Here is a 27,148-nt window from a genome sequence, read left to right on the forward strand (position 1 = left end):
GGAATTAAATAACTTTCCCTTACCTTACGTCTTTGTCTTATAAAACACAACTAGTCTGTCAGTTTGTCTCACATGTTGGTCATGTTGTCAGAAGGGGGATCAGTCTCTGGAGAAGGATATCATGCTGGGTAAAGTGAAGGGTCAGTGAAAAAAGAGAAGACCCTCAACAGGATGGGTTGACATAGTGGCTGCAGTGATGGGCTAAAGCGTAGCAACGATTGTGAGGGGCTGCAGGATTGGGCAGCGTTTCATTCTGTCGTACATAGGGTTGCTGTGAGTCCTCACACTCAATGGCAATAACCTAATAATAACAATAACCTAAAGGCTGATTATCTTATAAAAGAACAATCAAAAAGGGTAATTTCCTGTGGTGGAGTTTTAGACCCACTGATACTTGGAATAGAAGAGAGAACTTTTTGAGTGAAAAGTGCCCCTCAAGTCCTCACCTCCCGTGATGGACTGACGGTGAGGGAAGGTGATGATGGAACCTTCCTACAGCTCACAGGGAAAAAAAGTGCCTATTACTAGTCCTGCATCCTTTCTTTCCTCTCTGGAATCAGTAATAACTATATGGCAGAAAAAAAAAAATCAGCTTGCAGAATTTTTATTAACATGTTAACTATAGATATTTTTGAGCCTGATTTGTTCTGAGCTACAAATTATTTTATACAAAGTTAAGTATTTGACTATTATAAAGTTATCTGGCTATGTGATATAAATTAAAACTGATAAATCAGTCTCTTTTTAAATTTTTAAAATCTCTTTCTCTAAGAGGCACTTAAAAGATTATATACTTTGTTGTTAAATATAAATCTATAGACATGGAATGATGACAATCTGGAACTTATATTTATTGCAAATACTTAATTTTAAGAAAGGCTTAAAAAAATTGCTCCAGAAAAGAAAATGATTGTCTTAAAATATGCCATATTTAATACTGTGACTAATAGTTCATTGCATTATTTATCATCAGTGTTTTATATGGGATCAAAACAGCTATTTCAGTGTAAACTGAAGCCTCTGGTTAAATGTGTTGTAAATAAATTACTATATTATTCATTCTTTTCAAATGGCAACAGGGTTAAGAGAAAGTGATTGCAGAAAAGGATAAAAGGGCTTCCTGGCTTGGCTCTTCTTCTATGCTTCTGGCAGCAAGTTTGCAGTAAAAAGAATGATTTTTATGAGAATGTGATTATTCACAGCAAGACTAGAGTTGGTGTCACTATGAAAAATCCTTCTTTAGTAGGTACTCTCAGCAGGAATAATAGATCTAAAAGAAAGGCAACTGGAGTTACAAAGCACACTTTTAGCCAGTGACTAATTATATTTGCAAAAAGAATGAGCAAACCCATTAAAATTGAGAAATCAAGTCAACAGTAAATCACAGGTTCATTCTTAGAGTAGTTCTGATGTGACATTGAAAAGAATGATGTTGATGTTTATATTAGATATGTGCTGGTTTTTAATGTTCTGCAAAAAAAAAAAAAAAAAAAAATTCTGCATTAATTCAGCCTTTACCATTTTATCTCAAGCTATCTCAAGGTTTATATGGGTGTAAAACTTTTTGTAAGGAGGCCTGGTGACGCAGTGTGCTAAGTGCTCAGCTGCTAACTAAGAGGTCAGTGGTTTAAACCCACCTGGTGGCTCCACAGGAGGAAGGCCTGTTGATCTGCTTCTATAAAAACTGCAGCCAAGAAAACCCTAAGTGCAGTTCTGCTCCATTTGGGGGCCGCTAGGAGTTGAGATCGGTTTGATGACACCCAACAGCAACAAGCCTTTTGGATGTATTACCGTGTCATGGGAGCATAGAATGTACTGAGATACCTTGTGCTCCTGCACAAAGCATAGATTGTAAAGATGGATTTTGTGGTACTAGATATTAAGTTTCACTTTTTTACTTTTTATTTTATTTTATTTTTTATTGTGTAAGTTTACAGAGCAAAATTTGTTTTATGTCCACCAGTTCGTGTACATTTGATTTCACACCCTGATTACCATCCCCCACACTAACCCATTCTTCTCCTCTCCTGTCCCTATACCATGCCCCCCCCCAAAACCCCACTCTTCTTAACTATGCACTCCTGTCTGTCCAGCTTTCCCTCTGTGTGAATGCTGCCCCTCTGGTGCCCCATGGCCAGTTGCTCCAAGGGGTGTATCTCCATAGAGTAGATGGGTGCATTACCCTGGGTTGCGTGTTCTGTGTGTAAGTCTTCCTACTATTGGGCTGAGAGCCAGTCTTTGGGAGTGAGTCCTATCCCAGGCCCCAAGGGTATTCTAGGGCTATAGTCTTGGGGATTCCATCAGACTCCATCCAACCAGTAATTCTGGCCATTATTGTGTTTTTCGATTTTGTTCTACATTTTTCTTCCCACTCTATCCAGGATCTAAGTTTCACTTTTTTAAAAGTAAAGGTTACAAGTATATCTATCATCATTGGATCAGATGTAATATCTGACATAATTATCAATTAAACAAATCCATTACCTTAAAGTCACAACCTTGAACAATTTTAAATGAATCCATTTTGTTTTAATCCATTTTGTTTTAAAAGCTTGTTTTCTATTTTTTTTCCTGACTTCCATTAGTAAAATTTCATTTTTCTCTTGCAAACATTGAGTGTGTGAATAAACATAAACAGATTTAAGAAAATTATGTGGTAGAGAAGATATTCATGGCAAAAAGAAACTCTAAGCAGAATGAAATTATACATCATATTTCTTAACACTGTGCTTTCTAAGAACAACTATGCTCATGGAATTATACTGGGATTCTATAAGTAACATGCCAATGATATTTTCTTACATTTTAATTAATAAATTTTGAAAGGAATTAATATTAGTAGAAAACAAGATTAAAGGGTTTAGGAAATCTTGTTTTAATTTTTTCCTCTAGTTTGGAGCCCTGAAAATTTTTATTTAATTATTTTAAATAGTTACCATAACTTCATAATTCCACCACATAGTTTAAGCACGTCAATGCCTTAATGTACCATCTGCAGAAACTTTCAGTAATGATTGCATTTTCTAAATATCTTATGAATATTAGTATAAAGAGAATCAAATTGAATCTGATTACCTTTGTTGAGTCTGCTGTAATTTAACCCTTGACTTTCTAGTATAGGCCTCTAGATCTCCTAGCAAAAGTGCACATAATTCTAGTAATCTCTCCCTCACTTGGATAATCTATAAAGGATATTGTAACATTAAACATATCAAACTACTGTTTCTGAAGTAAGAGACAACAATTAGAAGAGTGTGTGTGCCTTCACAAGTTGCATTTCATTACCAAAGCTCAAAAATAGATAATGTTGGAATTCCTCTTTTCAGTTTCTGAGACTTGAAATTGTTTTTTCCCCAATGGCTTATATACTTTTGTTACATTATTGCCAATCCAAATAGATATGGAAATGTAATTATTGACTTAAAACATGCATTTGGTGCTAATGCTGTACTGCATGTAGTTAGAAATTGCCCTGCTATGTTTTAATGTTTTAACTTGCAGTTCCTGAAATTGTCAAACAGAATGAGGTCGATTTCAAACACTTCCTTTGTTCTTCATTTCCTCAGACTGTGGCACAGGTAATCTACATCTCTTTCTTCTTGGAGGAAACATTGTGGTGGGAATGCCAGGGAAACGTGAAGGTCATCAAGTATACATCAGATAGGGAAGACAGGTCCTGCCAGTCGGGTATCTGCATCTTGGGAGGCTGTGAACTGCCCACCCTCCCTTTTCACATCTCTGGTCCTACAGGCTCAGGGACTTTCTGGTGATGGCAGAGGACTGTACGGCAGCCCTTAGCTCTTAAGTATGTTGATTTGAATTGCAGTGCAGACTCTGATAGACCTTTATAAAACGCAGAATCTTGTTATCCTGTTTACATCAGTAAGTGTAAGTGCACATTACATTGATTAGACAGTCTTCTTTTTATAGAAAGAAATGTGCAAGCAAAAACCTGGTTGCTGCAAATTTACTCATTCATGAACAGAAGTTCTTAACCACAGAGATTGGACTTGACATGCTAAAACCAACTGTCAGTTAAATGAAAGTAGAGTCCTGAAGATCGTTCCAATCAATTGTCTTGTTCCTTGATCACCCTTTTTGCTCCTTTTGTGTTAGCAGCTGCCGAATCGGCCTCTGACTCATGGTGACTCTGTGCAAAACAGAACAAAATGCTGCACAGTCTGGTATCATGCCCGTGATCTATTGCAGGTGGGACCATTGTGACCCACAGGATTTTCATTGGCTGATATTTAGAAGCAGATCACTAGGTCTTGCTTCCTGTTTTCCCACTTAGGACTTCTCACTTGTAGAGAAACTCTTGGGATGACCCATTTTAATTTATTTCTGAAAAGAAATTATAAAATACTTACTGAATCAGAAGTTATTTCCAAAAGTTTGAAATTTGCTCTGAAAATTGCTCACTTAAAAGCTCTGTCAAACAGTGGTCACCCTATATAATGCCATCTGTAAGATTAAGACTTTCTGTAAGACAGAGGGTAATGTGAGTAGGTCCATTAAGTACTGAATATCACTTGTAAAAATAAAATCAAAGCTTTCAAACTATTTGTATTAACTTGATACTAAGGTACTGGAAATATCTCCATACCGTATAATTAAATATTTTTATATTTCTAACTAAGAGGAATATTTCTTTTGTAATGACTTATAGATGTCCACAGAATATGGACATTATTGAACAATATCATTAATATTACATGCAAGTAAACTCTTACTGAAGATAATTCAAAACCAGTTGCAGCAGTATATTGACAGAGAGCTTCCAGAAATCCAAGCTGGATTCAGAAGAGGATGTGGAATGAGGGATATTATTGCTGATGTCAGATGAATGTTGGCTCAAAGCAAAGAATACCAGAAAGATGTTTACTTGTGTTTTATTGATTGTACAAAAGCGTTTGATTGTGACAAATTGTGGATAACATTATGAAGAATAGGAATTCCAGAACACTTAATTGTACTCATGAGGAACCTGTACATAGACCAGGAGACTGTAGTTTGAACAGAACAAGGGGACACTGCATGGTTTAAAATCAAGAAGGGAGTGTGTCAGGATTGTATCCTTTCACCATACTTCACCAGTTTCATCTGTATGCTGATCAAATAATCCGAGAAGCTGGATGATGTGAAGAAGAATGTGGCATCAGGATTGAAGGAAGACTCATTAACAACCTGTGATACGCTGATGACACAACTTTGCTTGCTGAAAGTGAAGATGACTTGAAGTACTTACTGATGAAGATTGAAGATTACAGTCTGCAGTATGGATTACATCTCAATATAAAGAAAACAAAAATCCTCTCAACTGGACCTATAAGCAGCATCATGATAAATGGAGAAAAGATTGAAGTTGTCAAAGACTTCACATTGCTTGGTTCTACAATCGACGTCAATGGAAGCAGCAGTCAGGACATCAGATGTCATATAGCACTAGGCAAATCAGCTGCAAAGGACCTCTTTAAAGTGCTGAAGAGCAAAGATGTCTCCTTGAGAACTAAGGTGCACCTGACACAAGCCATGATATTTTCAATCACCTCATATGCCTGGGAGAGGAGCTGGACAATGAATAAGGAAGACTGAAGAAGAGTTGATGCTTTTGAGTTGTGGTGTTGGCAAAGAATGCTGGAAGTACCGTGGACTGCTAAAAGAACTAACGGGTCTGTCCTGGAGGAAGTACAGCTGGAATCCTCCTTAGAAGCAAGATTGGCCAGATTTCATCTCACCTACTTTGGTCACATTGTCAGAAGGAACCATTCCCTGGAGAAGGATGTCATGCTTGGTAAGATGGAGGGTAGACGAGACATTCGGAAGGCCCTCAACGAGATGGATTGACATGGTGGCTGCGGTGAAGGGCTCAAGTATAGCAAGGATCATGGAGTTGGCGCAGGACTAGGCGGTGTTTCTTTCTGCTGTGCATAGGGTCTCTATGAGTCAGAGATGACTCAACAGCACCTGACAACAACCTAGATGACAAAGGTATTGAGCAGTATCTTGCCTCTTCAATAGAGAGGTTAGAACAGTAGACATACTTGCCTAATGACAGATAGGAGGGGGTGCAATGATCATTTCCTCTGCCTAGGAGCTCTGGAGGCATAGTGCCTAAGGCATTTGACTGCTAACCAGCAGGCTGGCAGTTCAAACCCACCAGCCACTCCTCAGAAGGAAGACAAAGCAGTCTACTTCTGTAGAGACACTGACTTGAAAACCCAAGAAGGGGTCACCATGAGTCAGAATCAACTTGATGGCAGTGAGTTTGGGTTTTGGTTTTCTTAGGCCAACTCCAGCAGTCTCAATAGGCTCACTGACATAAAGACGTGATGAAAATAGCTTGTTCTCAAGTAACTCTTTTTCTTTCCATTTTTTTTTTTTTAACTTTGTAAAGTAAAGTATTGAAACATAAAGTATTGAAACAATTAGTTGGCAGTATGGTGTTAGTTTTCTTATGGTAAACTTGGAAAATAGAACAAAGATAGGCTAGGTCAGCAAAAATGAGGCTTGTGTAACTCAGCTTCTCCAAAGACACATTGATAATGTTTTCATATTGTTCCCTTTCATAATATGCATACTGCCTCATGTCTTCTTAGAGTCTCTGTTTACTCAGTCTTCACATTTACTGAGTTTATGTTTCGAGTTTCGTGTTCAGAGTTGTAAGGCATCAGTGTGCTGGTTACTACGTCACTGTACTTGGCACAGATAAGAAGACCCATTGTAGCTGTCTTAATTCTTTTTATTAATTTTCCTATACTAGCTTGAATAGTATGGTGTATTTTTACATAATTATGGTACAAGTGAAAGGCTTGGGGGGAAATACAACCATTATGGTATCAAAGCAGAATAAATATTTGCAGAAAAATTCTGCCATAAGTTAATATTTTGCATATGAGCCCCTGTACAAAATCTGAGTTATTCCTGGGGTTTGGGCCAATAGAGCAAGTCTGTGGCCCAGCCCTGGAAGGCCAGAGATGATGATGGATCAGAAAAAGGTCAGCTTGAGTCATAGTGCCAAGAATAATGACAGAAGGGACCAAAAAGACAGAATAGCCGTGCAAGCAACATTCTAAATGGGAGTGTGTGTTTGCCCATGACTGGGAGATTGCACCCCACAGGGCTTGCTTCATAATCCCCACACCCCAACTGGTATTCAACGGTTTCATGTATTGGCAATTCTTCCCATCCAGCCATGTGAGCATTTTATGATCCAGCCCCAGAGCGCTTAGATATCTGTGAGCTGAAGGCCGGGAGTAACTGAAGCTTGCTGACTATTTATTTTACTCCTCTGGAAAGCACAGGTCATGTAACATAGAGGGAAGCCAGGCGAGGGTGAACTCTGGCTGTTCAGTTTTTGGTGTTTGTCTGAAAGATGGTTGCAATAGCCTGTCATGTTCAAATGGAGGTTTGCAAGCCAACACCTGTGGGCTCAGCACTGTACCTCCAGTTGTTGCCGTCTGCCCTCATTCAGCACCCCACTACTGTGACTGTGGCCTAAATGTTTCTTAGCTTCAAAACTCCTGCTTAGAACCCACTGTGCCAGTCACCTGCTAAAATCTGTGTTCTCATCACCTACAATTGCACTCTGTATCCCCAACCCTTAGGAAATACCCAGTGACCACAGTGACTCTCTTTCCGATGACTTACTGTGAACTGCCCATTGTTTAAAGGTCTAGTAATTAGATGCAAGGCTGTGACTTGTACTACAGGGTGGAGACTCACATCAAAGCTCAGGGCTGGGAGCAGAAGGCATGGTCACAGACAGGTAGGAGTAGGACTGACGAAGTGGAGTAACATCACAGAGCTAGAATCTACTAAGCTCAGAACAGTCCACAGAGGACCTCAGTCATGACTAATGTGTAGACTGAGCTGTTGTCTCTAGTGTGAAACTAAAGGGAAGCTGGCAGGGGGCATGGATTGGGAGTCAAACGGCCCAGGTGTCTAGCACTTATATTAGACGTGGTTTCTAACTTTGTTGTTGTTGTTGTTATGTGCCATCGAGTCCACCCCGACTCATAGCGACCCCTCCCCGGGTTCTAACTTTACCGAGTCTTAACTTGTCTGACCTGTGAAATGGTTTATAACATTAAATGCTCTTTCATTCTCACCATAAGTAAATCATACTAATTCAGCTCAGCAATAGATAAGAGACTATGAAAGAGAAAACACCCCAAAAACATAAGAAATTATTTTACTCTACTGAAGTAGTTAGCAATTGCTTTGGGGAAAGGAATATACTCTACAAGGGATACAGAGTTCAGTAGACAACACTTTGATACTGAAGTGTCAAGAGGTAGTGCATCCCTGGTGCACTGTTCTTGTGAGCTGCCCTTCAGTCAGCCCCCAATTCATGGTGACCCCATGTAAAACAGAATGAAACAAACGATCAGACCATTAGGCTCTGCTGAAACCCGTAGCGACGTGCAAACCTCTGCTGACAGATGGGTGGTGGCTGAGCATGAGGTGGATTGGCCAGAAATCCAACCTGGGTCCCCTGCCTGGATGACCTATCAGCCGTCAGATTGATTCTGACTCATGGTGACCCCATATGTGTTGGAGTAGAACTGTATTCCATGAAGTTTGTACTGGGCAAATTTTTATAAGTAGATCACCAGGCCTCTTTTCCAAGGCACCTCTGAGTGGACTCCAGCTGCCAGCCCTCCATCTAGCAGCCAGGTGTGTTAACTGTTGGGAGTCTTCCTGGTGCTTTCCAAAAAAGGAAAAAAAAAAAAAAAATCACTGCAGTCAAGTCAATTTGACTCATAGCAACCCTCCTTGGGTTTCCAAGACAGTGTCGGAAGTAGATTGCCCAATCTTCCTTCTGAGGAGTGGCTCTTGGGTTTAAACTGCCAGCCTTCTGGTTAGCAGTCAAAGGAATGCCTTAGGCACTATGCCACCAGAGCTCCTTGCTGGTGCTTTAGAACATCTCAAAAGTGAGTGACCACCTTCAGGGTGGTAACAGCAGGAAGCAGATGCTTTAGCAATATGTGAGTGTGGTAATTCATGGTAGAACTTTGTCTAGTGTGGGCCTTGACTCTTCCTTTGAATCAATTTCTGTTATGTGACTACATGTAAGAATTGGTTAAATGGAAATATTAATTATATATTCCTCTACTCTTGACTTGTTACCAAGCCTTTTTGCAAAAATGTTGCTGATTTTGACATCCTTTTGCAAACCCATGAACAAAAAATAACTCTTCTCTTACTTTTTTTTGATCACCTTCCAGCTTCTATACCAATTCCAAACTGCATCTGTTGTTTGGGAGGTGACAGAAATAGTATCTTCAAGAGCCTCCCCTCTCACCTTTGGGGCCTGGTCACTGACTCCACCAAGTAGCTCTAAATTCCTGGGTGTTTCTAGTCAGTGCCCACTCCCTCTGCCCAACAACCATTATACTAAGGTAGAGTCCAGCATTGGCCGGCTCAGAGCAGACAGCTGTTTTGTTCCCATTCCCACAGCTCAGTGATTATGAATTCTCTCTAGCAGTCCACAGTTTATCTGTTTGTTTATTTGATTACTTCAATCACATTGAATCACAAGAGAGAAACAGTGGGTTGTGCTGCCCCTTTCTGAATTAGCAAAATAAAATTTCAGTTCTTTCTTCAGACCTCTGCAACCTGCTTGTACCAAACAAATTTGAACCAGTCAGCAGGAAGGTAGATGCCCGTTTGGATTCCAGTTCTGCAGCATTTATCACAGTTGCAATTAGTGTGTGTATTTATTTAGTTCATTAACTTCTGTCTTTCCTGATAAACTGTGTCTTGAGGGCAGGGGCAGATAACTTGACCACTGCTTCCCTGGCAAAACCAAGTCCTGTGACACAGTTCCCCTCCTAGACTCTCCCCATTGCTTCTCCTGCCTCATCCTCCATCACACCAGCATTCTCCTGCCTCGAGGCCTTGGGATGTGTTCTTCCCTTTGCCACATGACATTTTATACCCCCCTGACATGCTTTATTTTTTCTCCTTACCACTTACCACTAGGAGTTCTGGTAGCGTAGTGCCTAAGGCACTTGACTGCTAACCAGAACGCTGGAGGTTCAAACCCACCAGCCACTCCTCAGAAGGCCACTCCTCAGAAGGAAGGTTGGGCAATCTATTTCTGATACCACTTCGGAAACCCAAGAAAGGGTCGCTATGAGTCAGGTCCGACTCGATAGCACATAACAACCACTTATCACTAACATACCTTCTATTTTCTTATTTGTGTATCTTCCCTACTAGAATGTTAGATCCAAGATGGTGAGGATTTTTGTCTGTTATATTAAATGCTGTGCCTAGAACATTTGCTGTTTGTAGTTGTTGTGTTGTGCCAGCTCCAACCCATGATGACCTTATAGATAACAGAACAAAACAGTGCCTAGTCCAGCACCGTCTTCATGGTGGTTGGTGTTTGAGCGTCTTCCAACCTAGGGAGCTCATCTTCCCGTATTATATGGCACATAATTTGGTTGTGATTTCCTTGACTAGCCTTGACTAGTTTTCAGTAGATCGCTGGGTCTTTTTTCCTACTCTTAGTCTGAAAGCTTTCCTCAAACCTGTTCACCATGGGTGAACCTGCTGGTTTTTGAAGTACTGGTGTATAGCTCCCAGCATCACAGCAACACACAAGCCACCAAGTACAACTAACTTGTTCTAGGCTTCTCGAACGTGTTGTTGCTGTTACGTGTCATCGAGTTGGACCCGACTCATAGCGACCCCTCCTTAGGTTGCCGAGGCGGTATCACTACAGAAGTAGATTGCCCAACCTTCCTTCCGAGGAGTGGCTGGTGGGTTAGCAGTCAAGTGCCTTAGGCATTATGCTACCAGAGCTCCCCCTTAATAAGTAACCCGATATATGAGTGAATAAATGGTCAGTTTTCTAAGCTGAGTCACCAGTTAGCTCAGATGGGTGTGAGGGCAAACTCTATCAGGCATCCTTGGAGTCACTATCTCTGCCCCAGTGTGGTCCCAGGCCAGACTCTCCAATATGGTAGAAATGACTTGGGGCATCTGGAGCCCCACCAGGACAGATTAATACGTAAAATACACTAAACTAGCTGAACTATTTATGGCCCCTCAAAAACTCTCACTGCCATCAAGTTGATTCGACTCATAGCGACCTTTCCTTGGGTTTCCAAGCCGGTATCTCTACGGAAGTAGATACCCCAACCTTCCTTCAGAAGAATAGATGGTAGGTTTGAACCGCCAGCCTTCTGGTTAGCAGTCAAATGCCTTAGGCACTGTGCTACTAGAGCTCATGAATGTTGTACCAAAACTTGGATTCAGTAATTATTTCAACTCCTTAAAAACCCTATTACACACAGTTGGATTTTTATATTAAAAGCACATTTTCAGCACAGTCAGTTTTTGGAATAAAAACTTGTTTCCCTGTGGAACTATATATTCTGCACTCTGTATTAAGCACCAAATTAGGGTTTTTAGGACTATGTTTTGGCACTTGGAGACATATGAAGCTGCTATCTTGTCTTCTGTCTGTAGACTCTTTCCGTGGGGTTATAAACTGTGTTACTGCTGTTGCTTTAATGGGTCCAGAGCCCCTTCTACTATAAAGCCGAGGCCTCTTAAACCAGGCCCAGCTCCCCTCTCCTAGGTGTATGATTTCCTGATTTTAAAGCAAAGTTGGAAACTAAAAAACCAACCAAGACTAGAAAGGTACATAAAAACCTAAAATCAGGCTCTTAAGAGCTAAGAGGAGGAGGTCACCCCCAAAGAACCTGAATGTCAGGATATCTGAATGAATGAATTGCACTAGTTCTAATTTTAGAACAAATACACATTGAATATATTAACATATTACACAGCTCTGCTGTGAAGTGAACTTTATATCTTAACATTTGCCATTCTTTTAGGAATGAAAGTTTACAATAGATAGTTTCTTACTAAAATTTTTGAAATTGAAATAAAAAACCCAGTCTGTTTCCCAAGTTATCTATACTATTACTTGTAAACTCATACAAAGACTTAAAGTTATTTACATCTTAATACGTATTTTATATACTTTAAGTTTGTATAATATAGTATGTTTCTACTGTTCGCTCAATTCCTTAAACACATTTTACATAGACATTTTAATGTTTCTTTTTTTTTTTTTTTTAATTCCTGAATATCAAGCTAGTTAGGCCTTTTTTTAAAAAAAAAAAAAAAAAAATTTTTTTTTTTTTTTTTTTTTTTGTCAATTCTCATTTAAATAGTTCAAAAATGCTTTTTTTCTGATAAGAATGCGGATTTCCTTGCTGTCACCACACTAAACTTTAATCACTGTGAAGAAAGTTTGGTGTCTGCAGGTAAATGCTTAAAGCTGTTGACACTTAATTAGAGCTAACCAAGATCTTGAACAATACTTCAAATGAGGGCCCCTGCCTGGAAACAAAATTCTTAGATGAAGCCAGGAGAAGAAAACAAATACAGGATGTCAAAGAACAATAGTAATAATGGAGTCATTAACAGTCATTGGAAGATAACTGACTTCTCTGTCAGGAAGGGAGATTTACACTAAATTAGTGTAAGAAAAGTATCTTTACACCCTGCTTTTTCCAAAGAGTTCTTCTAACACCTAGTGTTAACCACATAATTTTAGGTCAGCTTTGATGCCTTGAATTCTTTTTAACATCTCTTTTCAAGTTCCTCAACTCGGTCTGTCTTCTCTGTTCTTTCTTACCAGACAGAAAAATCTCTCCTTGTGACACCATGGCTTTTTAATTTATTTTTTGGAATGTTAATCAAACAACCCTCTAAAAAGTAGTTTACCAACAACTGAAAAACTATCCTTCCATTTAGTTACATGGCAGACATTTCTACTCATGGTTTTATAATTCTTTAAAATTAGAATAGATTGTTGAAAACATAAACAGCTATTGCAAATCTTCTGAATTGACTCTGAGAAGTTCCCAACCATGTTTTCAAATAATGACCTGTTTTTGAAATGTTAAATTCACAGTCAGCATGTGAGGGCTCCTAGACTTGCTTTTCCTTTTTTCTTATCTGAGGTTATGGACCTCAGGAGAGGAGGAGAGGGTTACAAGGTCAAAGTCTTTTCCTTCTTGGAACTTGCTGCTTGCTGGGTGAGGGTTGGCTGGAAAGTAGATGCTTTAGGAAAGAGGTTGGGGGTCATGATTTTAATTCTGTTAAGGAACAGCTGGTTTGAGTTTCTTTCCACTTCTATCTCCTGCTCCCTTCTCACAAATCCATGGAGAGAAAAGAATTTGTTCAGAAGGAACCAGCAACATAAAAACATACATTTCTATTCCTATAGTGCTTTATAGATGTCGTTTTTTGTTACTAAGTTAAGGGTTTGGTAGTATAAGGATAGACTAGATTGTATAAAATTAACTATACCTAAAACATGACCAGGCCTTGTGTCAGAACAATCTTAAAAATTCAAGGTACTTGCTTAGAATTTTTTTTAATGTTTTAAGACAAAAACTTTGAAGGAAATAAATGTAATATAATAAAGGTGTCTAGGATATTCAATGGCACATAACAACAACAACAACAACAGGTATTTGGAGCCTGATTACAAAGAGAAGAATAATGACAGAAATATTAAAGCATACCAAGTGTATGTTCTTGTTTTTGGATTGGAGACCTTACCTATCTCCAAATTAGAATGCTTTCATTCATTCAACAAATATTTATCGAATGCCTGCTCTTCCCACAGCTGTGCTAGGGGCTGAGGATACAGCAGGGAGTAAGCTGTGTGAGTGCTTATATATGCAAACAGGTACATAAATGTTGACTCTTTCCAATAGAGCTTTACTCCAAAATTAGGACCTCCTATCTAAACATTGGGAGCTCTGGGGACATAGTACCTAAGGCATTTGACTGCTAACCAGAAGGCTGGCGGGTTCAAACCCACCAGCCACTCCTCGGAAGGAAGATGGGGACAATCTACTTCCATAGCGCTACTGCCTTGGAAACCCAAGGAGGGGTTGCTGTGAGTCGGATCTGACTCGCCGGCAGTGAGTTGAGTTTGGTTGGTTATCTAAACAGTTTAAAGGACCCTGGTGGAGCTGTGATTAAAGCACTTGGCAGCTAACCGACAGATCAGTGGTTCGAACCCACCAGCTACTCCACAGGAGAAAGATGAGGCAGTCTGCTTTCATACAGACTTACAGCCTTGGAAACCCTATGGGGCAGTTCTAGTGTATCCCATAGGGTCACTATGAGTCAGAATCATCTCAGCGACGGTGGATTTGGTCTTCTGCTTGCTTGTTTGTTTTTAATCTAATTTGTATACGGTTCATAATCTAAGCAGTTGGGATTTAAAGTTCAGGTCTATACACGCTAACAATATTCTATAATAAACTGATAAATCTAATGTAGTATGCATATGTAGTCATAGCAAAATAGGCATTACCTTTTAAAAAACACAGCATAGTTTGATTATTTTTATATAGGCTTTAAAGTCTTCCATTCTTTTTTCCTCAGAGAGAGAATGAATGTAAAACTCACATCTCTCACATGAATGGCAAACCAGTAACAGATTTTTTGTCTGGGCTGCTCAGCCCACTGGCCTCAGGCTGTGTTGGTGTGTGGCTCAACAGCAATCAGAGGTCATAATTTCATTGGCGGTTAGCATCAGGTTTAATTTTTCTAGCATGTTACATTTACCGAAATGTCTGGTTTCAGTTATGCTTCGGCATTGAGTGAATCAGCTTTGAGCAGCATGATGTCTTTAGGTACCTGAGGTTTATGGAACACATATGCTAATTGTTTTCAATCACTTTCCTTTCTAAACACAAAACTGTGTTATTTGAAAGCTGAAAAACAGTAGTTGTTAATGACACAGCTTATTTCTTATATTAAAGGAGGACCCTAAGTCAGTCAAAATGTCAATTTAACAAGACTGCCACCTACTGATTGGCAGAGTTGAAAAATATCCCAATTAAGGTTGGTTTTGTTTTGTTTGCTTGTTTTGAGTAGCTGTGTATGTTTTTTTTTTCTTTTGAAAAGAAAACTGGATTTTTTTTTTTTTTTAAGTAACTTGTCTCATTTTTATTTTAGGAATGTGACCAAGTTCATATAGATGATGTCTCTTCAGATGATAATGGACAAGACCTAAGGTGAGCCCCATTGCTCCCAGTTGTTAGTTCTAATGCTCAGCTAATTAAGATGAACTTTCTGTTTGGTTAACTGTGGGCTTTTCTTGCATCTAAATAGCACATATAACTTTGGAACAGATGGCTTTCCTGCTGCAGCAACCAGTGCTAATTTATGCTTAGCAACTGGTGTGCGGGGCGGTGTAGACTGGATGAGAAAGTTGGCCTTCCGCTACAGACGAGTAAAAGAGATCTACAACACCTACAAAAACAATGTTGGAGGCAAGTGAAGTATCTCCGATACCTTAGTGGGCTAGTTAAGACAGTCTGGAGAAAACTCCAAAAGGACCACACACTTTTGCTTCACACTTCATTGGCTGTAACAGCTTTTCTAAAGCAGTTTCATCTAATAGTGATTATTCAGCTATGATTCAGTGACAGAAATCAGATGAGAGCCAGCTGCCCTGGCAAGTCTAGTCTAGCTTTGGCTCCATTACTTCACAGTAGTATGTGACCTTGAGTAAGTTTCTTAACCTCTCTGACATTCAGTTGTCTTAAAGGTGAAGCGAGATTAACAACCCTTGCCTAAATCACAAGATGGGTTGTACAGAAGCTTCCATTGGCTAGGAGCTTGAAGTAGTTAGGACTCAGTTGACTACTTCAAAATGGATTTCTCATAAAAGGGAATGAAAAGTTTAGGTCTGTTACTGGTTTCAGGCATGGCTAAATGCAGATGCTTAAATGAAAACCACCAATCATCTCTTGCCTGTGTTTTCTTTCGGGTGGGAGTCATTATAGGTCATACTTTTCCAAAAGGTGACAGAGATTACCAACAGTAGCTTCAAGTTTATATTCTACAAGTTTAACAATGTTCTATTATCTGTTGCCATTGAGTTGATTCTGACTCATGGTGACCCTACAGGACAGAGTAGAACTGCCTGATTTAAAAACAAAAAACAAACAAACAAAAAAAAAAACCTCACTGCCACCTAGTCAATTCCAACTCCTAGCAACCCCCGTTGGGGTACTGTTTACGGAAGTACATTGCCCCATCTTCATTCTGCAGAGTGGTTAGTGGGTTTGAACCACCAGCCTTCTGGTTAGCAGTTAAATGTCTTAAGCATTGCACTACCAGTGCTCCTTAGAACTGCATGTCAGGGTTTCCAAAGCTGTAAATCTGAGTGGAAGCAGACTACCACATCTTCTTCCAGAGAGTGGCTCGTGGTTCAAATGGCCAACCTTGCAGTTAGCAGCCAAGCACTAACTGCAGGAATGGGGAAGGATAGGCTGCTTACAAAGATGAATTTATGACCAGAAGAGGGGATTCTAGGAATGCAAAAACTAGTAGATGTTCTCTCTAGTACTAATTGGAGTCTCTGAGTGGTGAAATAGTTAACACGTTTGGCTGCTAACCATAAGGCTGGAGGTTTGAGTCCACCCAGTGGCACCTTGGAAGAAAAGCCTGGTGATTTACTTTTGTAAAATCAGACATTGAAAACCCTGTGGAGTTCTACTCTGACACACATGGCATCACTATGAGCCACAGTCAACTCTATGGCAACTATTTTTATTTTTACTATGTTGTTATGTTGTTATTGTTGTTATGTGCCGTCGAGTCGGACCCGACTCATAGCAACCCCTCCTTGGGTTTCTGAGGCGGTATCACTATGGAAGTAGATTGCCCAACCTTCCTTCCTTCGAGGAGTGGCTGGCGAGTTTGAACCACCAGCCTTCTGGTTAGCAATCAAGTGCCTTAGACACTATGTGACCAGCGCTCCCCCTCCGGCTTCAAAAGCTAGAATAAATATTTTCCAAAAGAATGATAGTATATGGAAAATTATACTTGGAAGCCTGAGGGGGGTGTTAGCAGTGGTATTAAATGTGTGCTATTTACAAAGTTGAAGAGACATATTGGTTAAGTAGTAGTTCACCACGTTCTTTTAAATCCACAGGTCTACTGGGCCCAGCCAAGAGAGAAGCCTGGTTGCAGCTGAGGGCAGAGATTGAAGCCCTGACGGACTCCTGGTTGACGCTGGCCCTAAAGGCACTCACGCTCATCCACTCCCGGTGAGGCTTCCCAAAGGCACACAGCTGCCTGTGCTGGAAAGTGACTTGCTTGTATTCTTTCCTTTTGGAGATTTATTTTTCAACAGTCTTTTCTTTTTTCTTTCTGTTCTCATAGGACAAACTGTGTGAATATCTTAGTAACAACTACTCAGCTCATCCCAGCATTGGCAAAAGTTCTGCTATATGGATTAGGAATTGTATTTCCAATAGAAAACATTTACAGTGCAACTAAAATAGGTGAGCTGTCTTTTTTTTTTTTTTTTACAATCAACTCAGGCTAGTAAAAATGAACAAACGAACATCAATAAAAAGGCTTTTCTTAATGCTAATAAGTTGGAAAGCAAAAAAAGTAATTTAACCAATTTATTTTCAAAATTGGCTTTTGGCAACCAGAGAAATACATAGCATGGTCCATGTGGTTCAAGTTGTTCTCTCATAAAATATTACTTTAAATAAGCTATAGTTGACATGTTGTTATGTGCCGTCGAGTCGCCCCGACTCATAGCGACCCCTCCTTGGGTTTCCGAGGCAGTATCACTACGGAAGTAGGATTGCCCAACCTTCCTTCCGAGGAGTGGCTGGTGGGTTTGAACCGCCAGCTGTCTGGTTAGCAGGCAAGTGTCTTAGCCACTATGCTACCAGAGCTCCCGAATAGCATCAATTTTGAATCATTTTTTATTGTTTTTAAGGAGTATTGACAAAAAATATATCTTATTTTATTAGCTAAAATAAGCAGTAAGTTAAAGATGCACAAAATAGAAATTAAACAAGTTTAATAGCAACTTTTTCATTACTGGAATGATTTTACTGTTGCTTCATTAACATGTATAAGCAATTGCGCTCCCATCTTTATTGTGCGGATACAAAAAGTAGCTGCTTATAAGAAGGAAACAGGGAGAAAAAAAGACTAATATGAAGTATAGTTAGATTGTACACTAAGACAACAAACTTAGGACTAAAGGTGTGGTGCTATAGAGTTAACCAGTTATTGCCAAGTGAATTCTGACTCATGGTGACCTCATGTGCCTCATACTGGAACTGGGCTCCATAGGGTTTTTAATAGATTTCTGCCTTTCTTTGAAGGTGCCTGTTTGTGGACTTGAACCTCTAACCTTTTGGTTAGCAATCCATGCCTTTCACCCCAGGGGCTCTATGAGGGTCAAGTGGTATTTAAATGAATCAGGAAAGGATTCAGGCTTTCAGATCAGTAAGAGGAGGGAATCAATGAAGATTTTTGAATAGGGTGATGATTATTTGAAGGTAGTCATATTTTAGGAAGATTCATCTGGCCAAATAATAGAGTTCTCATAAACTGATGAGAATGGAAAGGCACAAGGAGAAGTGCCAGTGTTTGAGCAATTACATCAGTCCTGATGTGCAGTATGTGAGGCTGGATTGGAATGGTAACAGTAGGAGTTGGGGAGATGATTCTTTGAAAAATCTCATAGCATTTATTGATTTTTATAATCCTCTTTTTGTTGAGTAACTTTTAAATTTTTGTCAGCTGAGAGAGACTTAATCACATTCCTGAGGAGTGGTCTAAGTCAATGCTTCTCAAATTGTAATGGTATAAAAATCCTCTAAGTCTAGTTAATATGCAGATTCTGATATACAAGTCTAGGGCAGTGTCTGGGATTCTGCATTTCTAAACCTACAGGTGATACTAATGGGGCTGAAACCCAGACCACATTTTGAGTTGTAAGATTGAACCAGCCTGTTAAAGTGGCACCGAATGGATAAAACAGTTCAGTGGTTCTCAACCTTGGCTATGCATTAGAATCGCTGGTGATTCTGGGGTGCTGGGGAACCTGAGCTCCACTCCAAGAAGTACTGATAGTATTATTAGTTGGGTGGGCAGCCTAGGCATTGGGTCTTAAAAGTTTGCCAAGTGCTTCTGATATGCAGCCAAAGGTGAACGCCATTTTAGTAACACATTCATGCTTTAATTCGTTTTTGTAGTTATATATGTCCAGCCACAGTGCATCTTATACATGAGAATAAAGGCAAGCCCAATGAGTTAAGCCAAAAATATTTATGCCAAGTGAATTCTGACTCATGGTGACTTCATGTGTCTCATAGTTCATAGTAGAACTGGGCTCCATATAGGGTTTTTAATAGATTTTTCAATAGTAGATCACTGCCTTCCTTTCTTTCTTTGAAGGTGCCTACAGTGAAGCCCTTTCATTTAATTATCTTTTGAAGGGTCTGCATGTACAGAGCTGCGGGAATCTTCTGGAGACATAAAAATGAGTAAAGCACAGATCTTACCAAGTTGTTCATTATTGAGGATGTGAATAAGTTTCTTACATAGAAAGGAAAGAATATAGAAAGGAATATAGAAAGATATGAGGCTCTCCTGAATCCAGGGCATCCAAGAAGTAGTGATAAGAAGTAAGAGTATGTAAATAATTATTTATGAAATATCTACTAGATGTTCAGAATTATAAGCATTTACATAGTAAATTGTTCAAGTCTACAGCTAGTAAAGACAGGTCAAGCTAGGCTTATCTGATCTCCATTTCCTACCACTAAGTGCTTGACTGTGCACGTGAATGATGTAGCTATCACTCTTACCCAGGGGAAAGCAGATGACAGTTGTCAGTAAAAGCTAAAAAGAAGAAATGACATTTGAGCTGGGTACTAAAGGCTAATTTCTCAGGCAGCTGGACTAGTATGAGCAATAGCACATAGAAAATAAAATGGTTCCTGCTGAGGTACTGATGAGTAGTTGTGGATGGCTAGTGTGCAGAATTCATAAGAAGTTGAATAAGAAGTTGAAATTGTCAAGGTAGACTTGAACTAGTCATAAATGGCCTTGTATGTTAAACTAAGGATATGACCCTTACTTTATTGAATCCTGGGGAAGGAGGATGAGCATCCTCATAGTTGGTTTCTGGTTGCTTAGCATAGTCTAAATGTTGGGGTGGGGGCAAAAGTAGAATTCCTGTCTGACTCTCCATCTGGCTATATGTTCATGCTGCTTATGCTTTTCTTTCAAGGCACTTACCAAAGTATGGTTTAAAAATTACTTACATAATTATTTGTTGTTCATAGTCTGACTTCCCCACTAGACTGTAATGTCCTTGAGGATTGAGTGTGTCTTTCTTGCTCACCCTGTATCTGCAGTGCCCAGCACATAGTAAGTGCTCAATGAATGTTTATTGAATTAAATGGAGGAATAAATTGATGTTTATTCTGAGAAGGCTGACACAGTTGAATCAGTAGTGATGCTATTAATTGATAGATAGTGAGATCAGGCTTGATGGAAAAGACAAGAGTTTGGTCTTATAAATACTAAGTTAATACTGAGTTTGAAGAGCCTATGGTGTGTTTGCACCAACCTTTCAAGCTGGAAATATGTATCTGAAAAATGACTAATGCCTCACCTCCCAAGAAAGGCCAGCAACATAATGTTGAGAAAGACTTATAAAAGGAAAGATGTAATCCAAAAGGAGTTTCTCAATAGTTAGTACAAATGGTTAACATGCCTTAAGCTTGAAGGTTCACATCCCCCCATTGGTACCTTGGAAGAAAGGCCTGGTGACCTACTTCTGACAAATAAGTCATTGAAAATGAAAACAGTTTCACTTTGACACACATGGGGTCACCATGAGTTAGAATCCACTCAACAGCAACTGGTTCCAGTTTTGCAAATAGAAAAGAATTCCTAGTAGCCTTTATTAACCAGAAAGTTTATATATTCTTATGTTACATAAAAATAATATTAGTTTACATTAAGTCAGGTGTTAATCCTATTTTAGCTGTATTGATAAAGTGGAATTATACTATATTTTGTAGACAGATTTAGTTTGTGAAAGCATATAGTACAAAAGGGGTTAGCATTTAAGTTTCTAGAGGAAAAAGTGTCAACTAGCACATTTCATTTCATATACATTAAATGTCATCCCCAATACTTTAGAAATGGTAGGATAATAGGAAATTGCAATAACAATCCTGTAAGTTTTAAGTACTTTTGTTTTTAAAGGCCATTCTGTTTATAATATTGGACTTTTTTTTTTCAGTACAGTGTAAAAATTAGGGTTAAAATGTATACTGGTAGAAAATGGTCTCAAAACCAGTGACAGATACTTGTTTTATGATTATTTTTAATAAGAAAAGTAGAGATTGAAAATCCTACAGTTATTGCTTATTTTGCCACCAAATGAAATATAATTTGGGGATCAGTATATAAAATCCTGGAATTTTCGTTGTAGGCAGAATGCCCAAACTGGAGGAGGAGATGCCTGGTGTATCATTTAGCAGAGCTAGTTGCTCTTCTAGACAAAATGGAAAGTTTATGTAAGATTCCTAAATAACTTCTGTCAGGTTCATTTTCTTAATCCTTAATTGTGGAAAATTTCTACATGATCCAGAATTCACAATGAAGAATATAGGAAATAATAGAAACTTTTTGTTTTGGTCCAACACAATTACACTTTTAAATAATATTGAATTTACCTTCCATTTTTTTTTTTTCAGGAAAATGAAGCTTTGCTAAAATACCTACACATCTAAGTTTTGCATTATATATTTTTTGCAGTGAAAACAATACTTTGTATTTGTTTTGTAAAGTAATTTAATATTTCACAGTTTAGCGGACAACTAAAGAAGCATTGAAATTGCATCTTTTGAATAAGGCTGGCCTGATTTCATTTGGTCAGATGCAAACGAGAGATTTTAGTGCAAAACACAAATATAAAGCAGACATTTGTTTAAGCAAACAAGCAATTTGTTCATGTGTATATCTGATCCTTCTTTGAAAGACATGCAGCCCCAGCTCAGCCATTCACATTTGAAAACTATAAACTGTCCCATTGTCCATTAAAATGACCCTACTGGCAGCCCAGGACTTGGAACACCAGTTTCTTCTCCAACAATGGCTGCATTAACTGCCGGGATGTGCTGACAGTGTAGCCGCCATGGGAGCTCAAACTAAGTCATGACATGGGAAAGATAATTCACAGATAAAGGTGTTCTGTTACCTGTATCCTGGTTTTCCTCTAGGAAAGTGTTTTATTAAACATTAGATGCCTAGGTAAGACAAATACGATCTCTCAGTTGTAACCCAAATTACCGGACATTCATTTCAGAAGCTGTTTTATGAGAATATTTCAGGTAAACACATTAGGCTCTGGGGGTCTTTAATTCAAATAGAATCCTAACCTGAAACCAAAGGGATAAATTTATTCCAGTTTTGTTTTTTCTTGCTGTAACAAAATCAATTCCAGTTATTTTTCACCATTCTCAATAAGTCTTTGGTTCAGACATTATTTTAAGAATTTAAGACATTTTAAAAATCAAGCTAAAATACATTGCTAGAATCACATATTTAATCTCAGCTTGGGGAAAAAAGACTATTACAAATAATATTTTCCCTCCAGCTGCTATACTATGATTGACTGGATGCTACTACTTAATGAGTTTTGGGGAAAAGTGTATTGAAATTGTTAATTTACAACTTTTTCATTTATTTTCATTTATTGGGCCATGCCACATAATAACCTAATGGCATATAAAAGCATTCTTCGCCTAGTTTGTAGAAGTGGGATAGAGTTGGATCAGCAGATAGAAGCAAGCATTTTTTTCATATACCAAAGTCCTGTGCTAGAGTATTGGATTACCCAAACTTTACATTTATGATATAATTTATTTTTGTTCATTAGGAAAGGAAAGCTGTTTTGAGAGGATAATTCAAAGGTTTGGAAGGAAAGTGGTATATGTTGTTATAGGAGATGGTGTGGAAGAAGAACAAGGAGCAAAAAAAGTAAGTGGTGGATCCTGTGTCATTTAATTATTGTTAGTTCTCAAAATTCTCATTAACTGAAAAATCTAAACAATTTCCACTTCTGAAACAGACTACGAATGAATGTGTGCAACCATGAGCACTATAAAAGGATAGAGTGTGATTAAAGTGTTTTTTCTGAATAGTGAAAAGCATAAATTAAGGGTTTGTGGCTGTTTGGTCTTCATAGAAACTAGAGAAGGGTTAGTTGGGCCATCACGAACATCCATGTGCTTCTTTTCCTACACCCATGGCAGATATTGCCAGGTGATGAAAACATTGTTACCTGAGCCTAGATGCAGCCTATGATGAAAACATTGTTACCTGAGCCTAGATGCAGCCTAGGAACCTTTTCAGAACATCACTGGAGAGAGCTGCCTTGCAAGATGAAAACTGTTGCCCTAGAATGAGGTGCCTTCTTTCTATCATGGGGGGTTAGTGCCTTGCCTCTCTTGGGACAATACTTAAATACTTAGGAAGAGGGTAAAGGGAGTGAACCAGATAAAGATAATAAGTCCCTTGACTCTTAGTTTTCCCATCACACCTTCATTTTATCCTTCAGAATCCCCTGCAAGTGTCATTCTATATCGAATTCATATCCTTAGCAAAGGTGTTCTATGACATCTCATTGCACTGGAAAAAAAAAAAGTCTCTGCCCTCTCTGCTCTTCCAGCCTACTTATTCAGTCTTTTTCACATCTACACCTTGCATTGCAGTCACATTCATCTGCCTACCCTCCTTTCACCACACCCAGCACTTTGCCCCTGTTGTGTTGTGACCTCTCCCTGGAACCATCTTTTGAATCATCTTTTGCCAAAGGCCCTCTGTCTTTGTCTTACTAATTTTCAAGATTCAGTTCAGGTACCACCTTTACCATTTCCTCTGTTTTTAAACGCACTCTTACACTTTAACTGGAGAAGGAAAAAAAAACAAACAAACTCACTGCCATTGAGTCGATCCAACTCATAGCAACCCCTCCTTAGGTTTCCGAGGCAATATCTCTACAGAATGGCTGGTGGATTTTAACCACCATCCTTCTGGTTAGCAATCAAATGCCTTTGGTTAGCAATCAAATGCCTTAGGCACTATGCCATCAGAGCTCCAACTAGAGAAGATGTAGTAGTAAATAGTCTTACTCCAGACTGGGTCCCAATTGACTTTGGCACTTACTAGTGTGTGTGACTTAGAGTAACTTACTTGACCTACCTATTTCTCTTTCCTTATCTAAAGTGTACAAAACATGGCAGCTTTTATTAGCAATGATTTTTGTGTGTGCTTCTTTCAGCACTGAAATGTGAGCTTCAGGGAGGCAGGGTTCTTATTTTATTTGGTTTGTTGTTTGGACTCTTGAAATTTTTTGATGACACCCTAAATCATGGCATAGTCATACTCTATAAATGTTTCTTGAATTGAAAAGCATTAAATATTTCATGACACTAACCAATAGAATAGTTTCTCTTTTCTTTCACATACTCATAAAAATCACTATATATATATCCAGAAGGGATATAACAATTCCACTCCTCTGGGAGCTCTGGTAGTATAGTACCTAAGGCACTTGACTGCTAAGCACAAGGCTGGTGGTTCAAACCCACCAGCCACTCCTCAGAAGGAAGATGGGGCAATCTACTTCCATAGTGATACTGCCTCAGAAACCCAAGGAGGGGTCGCTGTGAGTCGGGTCCGACTCAACGGCACATAACCACAACAACAGGATATTGGTATATACTAGAATAAAGTCACCAGATCATAGATGGCAGAATTGAGCATTAAACGTGGTACATGGTCAACTTTCTTAGAGACTCTGAATAATAGCTTAGTTTACCCTTGTTTTACCCTTGTTGTTATGTGCTGTCGAGTCAGACCTGACTCATAGCGAGCGACCCCTCCTTGGGTTTCCGAGGCAGTATCACTGCGGAAGTAGATTGCCCCATCTTCCTTCCGAGGAGTGGCTGGTAGGGTTGAACCGCCAGCCTTCTGGTTAGCAGTCAAGTGCCTTAGCCTCTATGCTACCAGAGCTCCCTGATTTACCCTTAGTGGTTCTGAATTCCAGTGAAAATATAGATGCCAACCCTAATTCTGTAAATAATAGATGAGCACAGTTATCCATAGATATAGAATGTGCCAGGATCCAGAGTGTACTTACAAGCTGTCCAGATATGGTCAGTGGTGGTGGAATCCCACTTCAGTCTTGTATTGCTTGATGCTAAACAGTTTTTGCTCATGAAGCATCAATTCTGACATTCTAACTTTGTCAGTGGCCAGCTACCATTGTCTTCAGGCACATGTGTCAGCCCTTCGGCTCTCTGGATAAAATCAGATATTTTCCTGATTAAATTCACTGCATCACAACTCTGGAGAGTAAAAATGAATGTTTGGTGGGAATCCAGACTCGGTGATTCCCGAGGCTGTTCCTAGTAGGACCTCCTAATGGCCAGGGATGTACGGAAGACATTTGCACCATAGAAGGGCAGCATTTCATGCCAGGTAGCCCTGGGCCAAGGTGTGAATCTGCCTTCCTGGCAGTCCTTTCCTTTTGGTATTCACCAAAAAGTTTAATTTCAGGAGAAAAGTTGCCAAGATGTGGCTTTCTAATTTTGTAGTAGACAGAGAGGTGCATATTAAAGTGATTGATTAAAATGCAAGGAGCACAAATGAAGTCTTTGAGACCTATCAGGTCTGTGTGTGTGGGACTCTTTCTAAATTCTTCTGAGAAGTGTATTTCTTAGAAGTTCTTAGAAGTTTGGCATTGGCAAATACAACATGGAAAAAAATATAAGAATTCTTGGTTTAATGTTAGGATTGAAAGTAGTAATAGGTAAGGGATAGGTAAGGGTGTTGCTCTCTTTGAAGAACAGTTAAAATTGTTTCCATTGTTTTATTCTCTTTATATAAAGGACACATAAACACACATGCATGCTTATACCAAAAGGAAACTAGGAAGCCTCCCGCAAAGAACATACTCTGAACTTTTTGACGATGAGTGACTACTCTGAGCCTCAACCTCTATTTTGATTTCCTGGGATGGTAGTATATGATACGGTAGTTTATGATGGAAATCCAAGAGTATCTGTTTTGAATAAACTGTTTATTCCTTGAGACCTGCCAGCGTAGGAACTCTGATGAAACTATGACCAAAAGTTAGAAAAGATAGCTTGTGTGTGGAAAATATACAGATTTTTCACAAGGCTTTGATAGCAAATAATCTTGCAAAAGATTCAAAGGTCAGCAATCTATCACAGAGTGACTAACTTGATAGGAGAGATTTCTGTTTAGCTTTTTTGAGGTAACTAGGAAGGAAGGTTGGGCAATCCTACTTCCATAGTGATTTCCATAGTGATACTGCCTCGGAAACCCAAGGAGGGGTCGCTATGAGTCAGGGCTGACTCGATGGCAAACAACAACAACAACAACAACAGTATTTAAATGGGAGCTCTGGTAGCATAGTGCCTAAGACACTTGACTGCTAACCAGAAGGTTGGCGATTCAAACCCACCAGCCACTCCTTGGAAGGAAGATGGGGCAATCTATTTCTGTAGTGATACTGCCTCGGAAACCTGAGGAGGGGTCACTATGAGTCAGGTCTGACTCGACGGCACATAACAACAACAGTATTTAAATAGCATATTTTGTGGAAGATATAAGAATCTAATAATTCACAAAAGATAAGTATCTTTATAATCCTACACAGAAATAAAGAATATTTAATAGATAACAACTAACATTAATAGTATTTAGTATAATAGTATTTAATATAGATTTAACTTAGGGGAAAAGATTCTATAATTCAATGTCCCTTTTAAAACAAATATTATAAAAACATAAGCTAAAGAGATAGCTCAAAGATTATTAACAATGGTGATTAAATTGATGCCAACTATCACCAAAGAGTATTGCCAGAAGATGAGCACCTCAGGTTGGAAGGCACCCAAAACATGATAGGGAAAGAGCAATCCTTAATGACACAGATGGAATAAAGCTTTTGTTTTCTGATGTGACATGACTCAAAATGAGAAGAAACAGCTGCAAACATCCATTAACAATTGGAATGTACAAGTATGAATCTAGGAAAATTGGAAATCATCAAAAATGAAAAGGAATACACAAAGATCAATATCATAGGCATTAGTGACTGTGCTGGGAGTGACAAATTGAAAAGGAATGGCATCATCATCATAAAAAAAAAAAAAAATTAAAGGTCTATCCTGAAATACAATACAGTCAGTGACAGGACAGAATAATATTCATACAGCTA

General features: G+C 39.0%; 1 protein-coding gene across 1 annotated transcript in view; it reads left to right on the forward strand.

Moving 5' to 3' along the window:
* EYA1 (EYA transcriptional coactivator and phosphatase 1) overlaps window positions 1–27,148 on the forward strand; it is a 218,485-nt gene that overhangs the window by 183,293 nt on the left and 8,044 nt on the right. Inside the window, exons 12-16 of the mRNA XM_007947336.2 lie at window positions 15,010–15,068; window positions 15,166–15,326; window positions 16,997–17,111; window positions 17,227–17,348; window positions 22,775–22,875. Of these exons, the coding sequence (XP_007945527.1) occupies window positions 15,010–15,068; window positions 15,166–15,326; window positions 16,997–17,111; window positions 17,227–17,348; window positions 22,775–22,875 (558 nt within the window). The remainder of the gene's footprint in view (window positions 1–15,009; window positions 15,069–15,165; window positions 15,327–16,996; window positions 17,112–17,226; window positions 17,349–22,774; window positions 22,876–27,148) is intronic.

Source organism: Orycteropus afer, unplaced genomic scaffold, assembly GCF_000298275.1.
Source record: "Orycteropus afer afer isolate SDZICR_OR568_19922 unplaced genomic scaffold, OryAfe1.0 scaffold00181, whole genome shotgun sequence".
In the NCBI taxonomy this organism is placed as follows: domain Eukaryota; kingdom Metazoa; phylum Chordata; class Mammalia; order Tubulidentata; family Orycteropodidae; genus Orycteropus; species Orycteropus afer.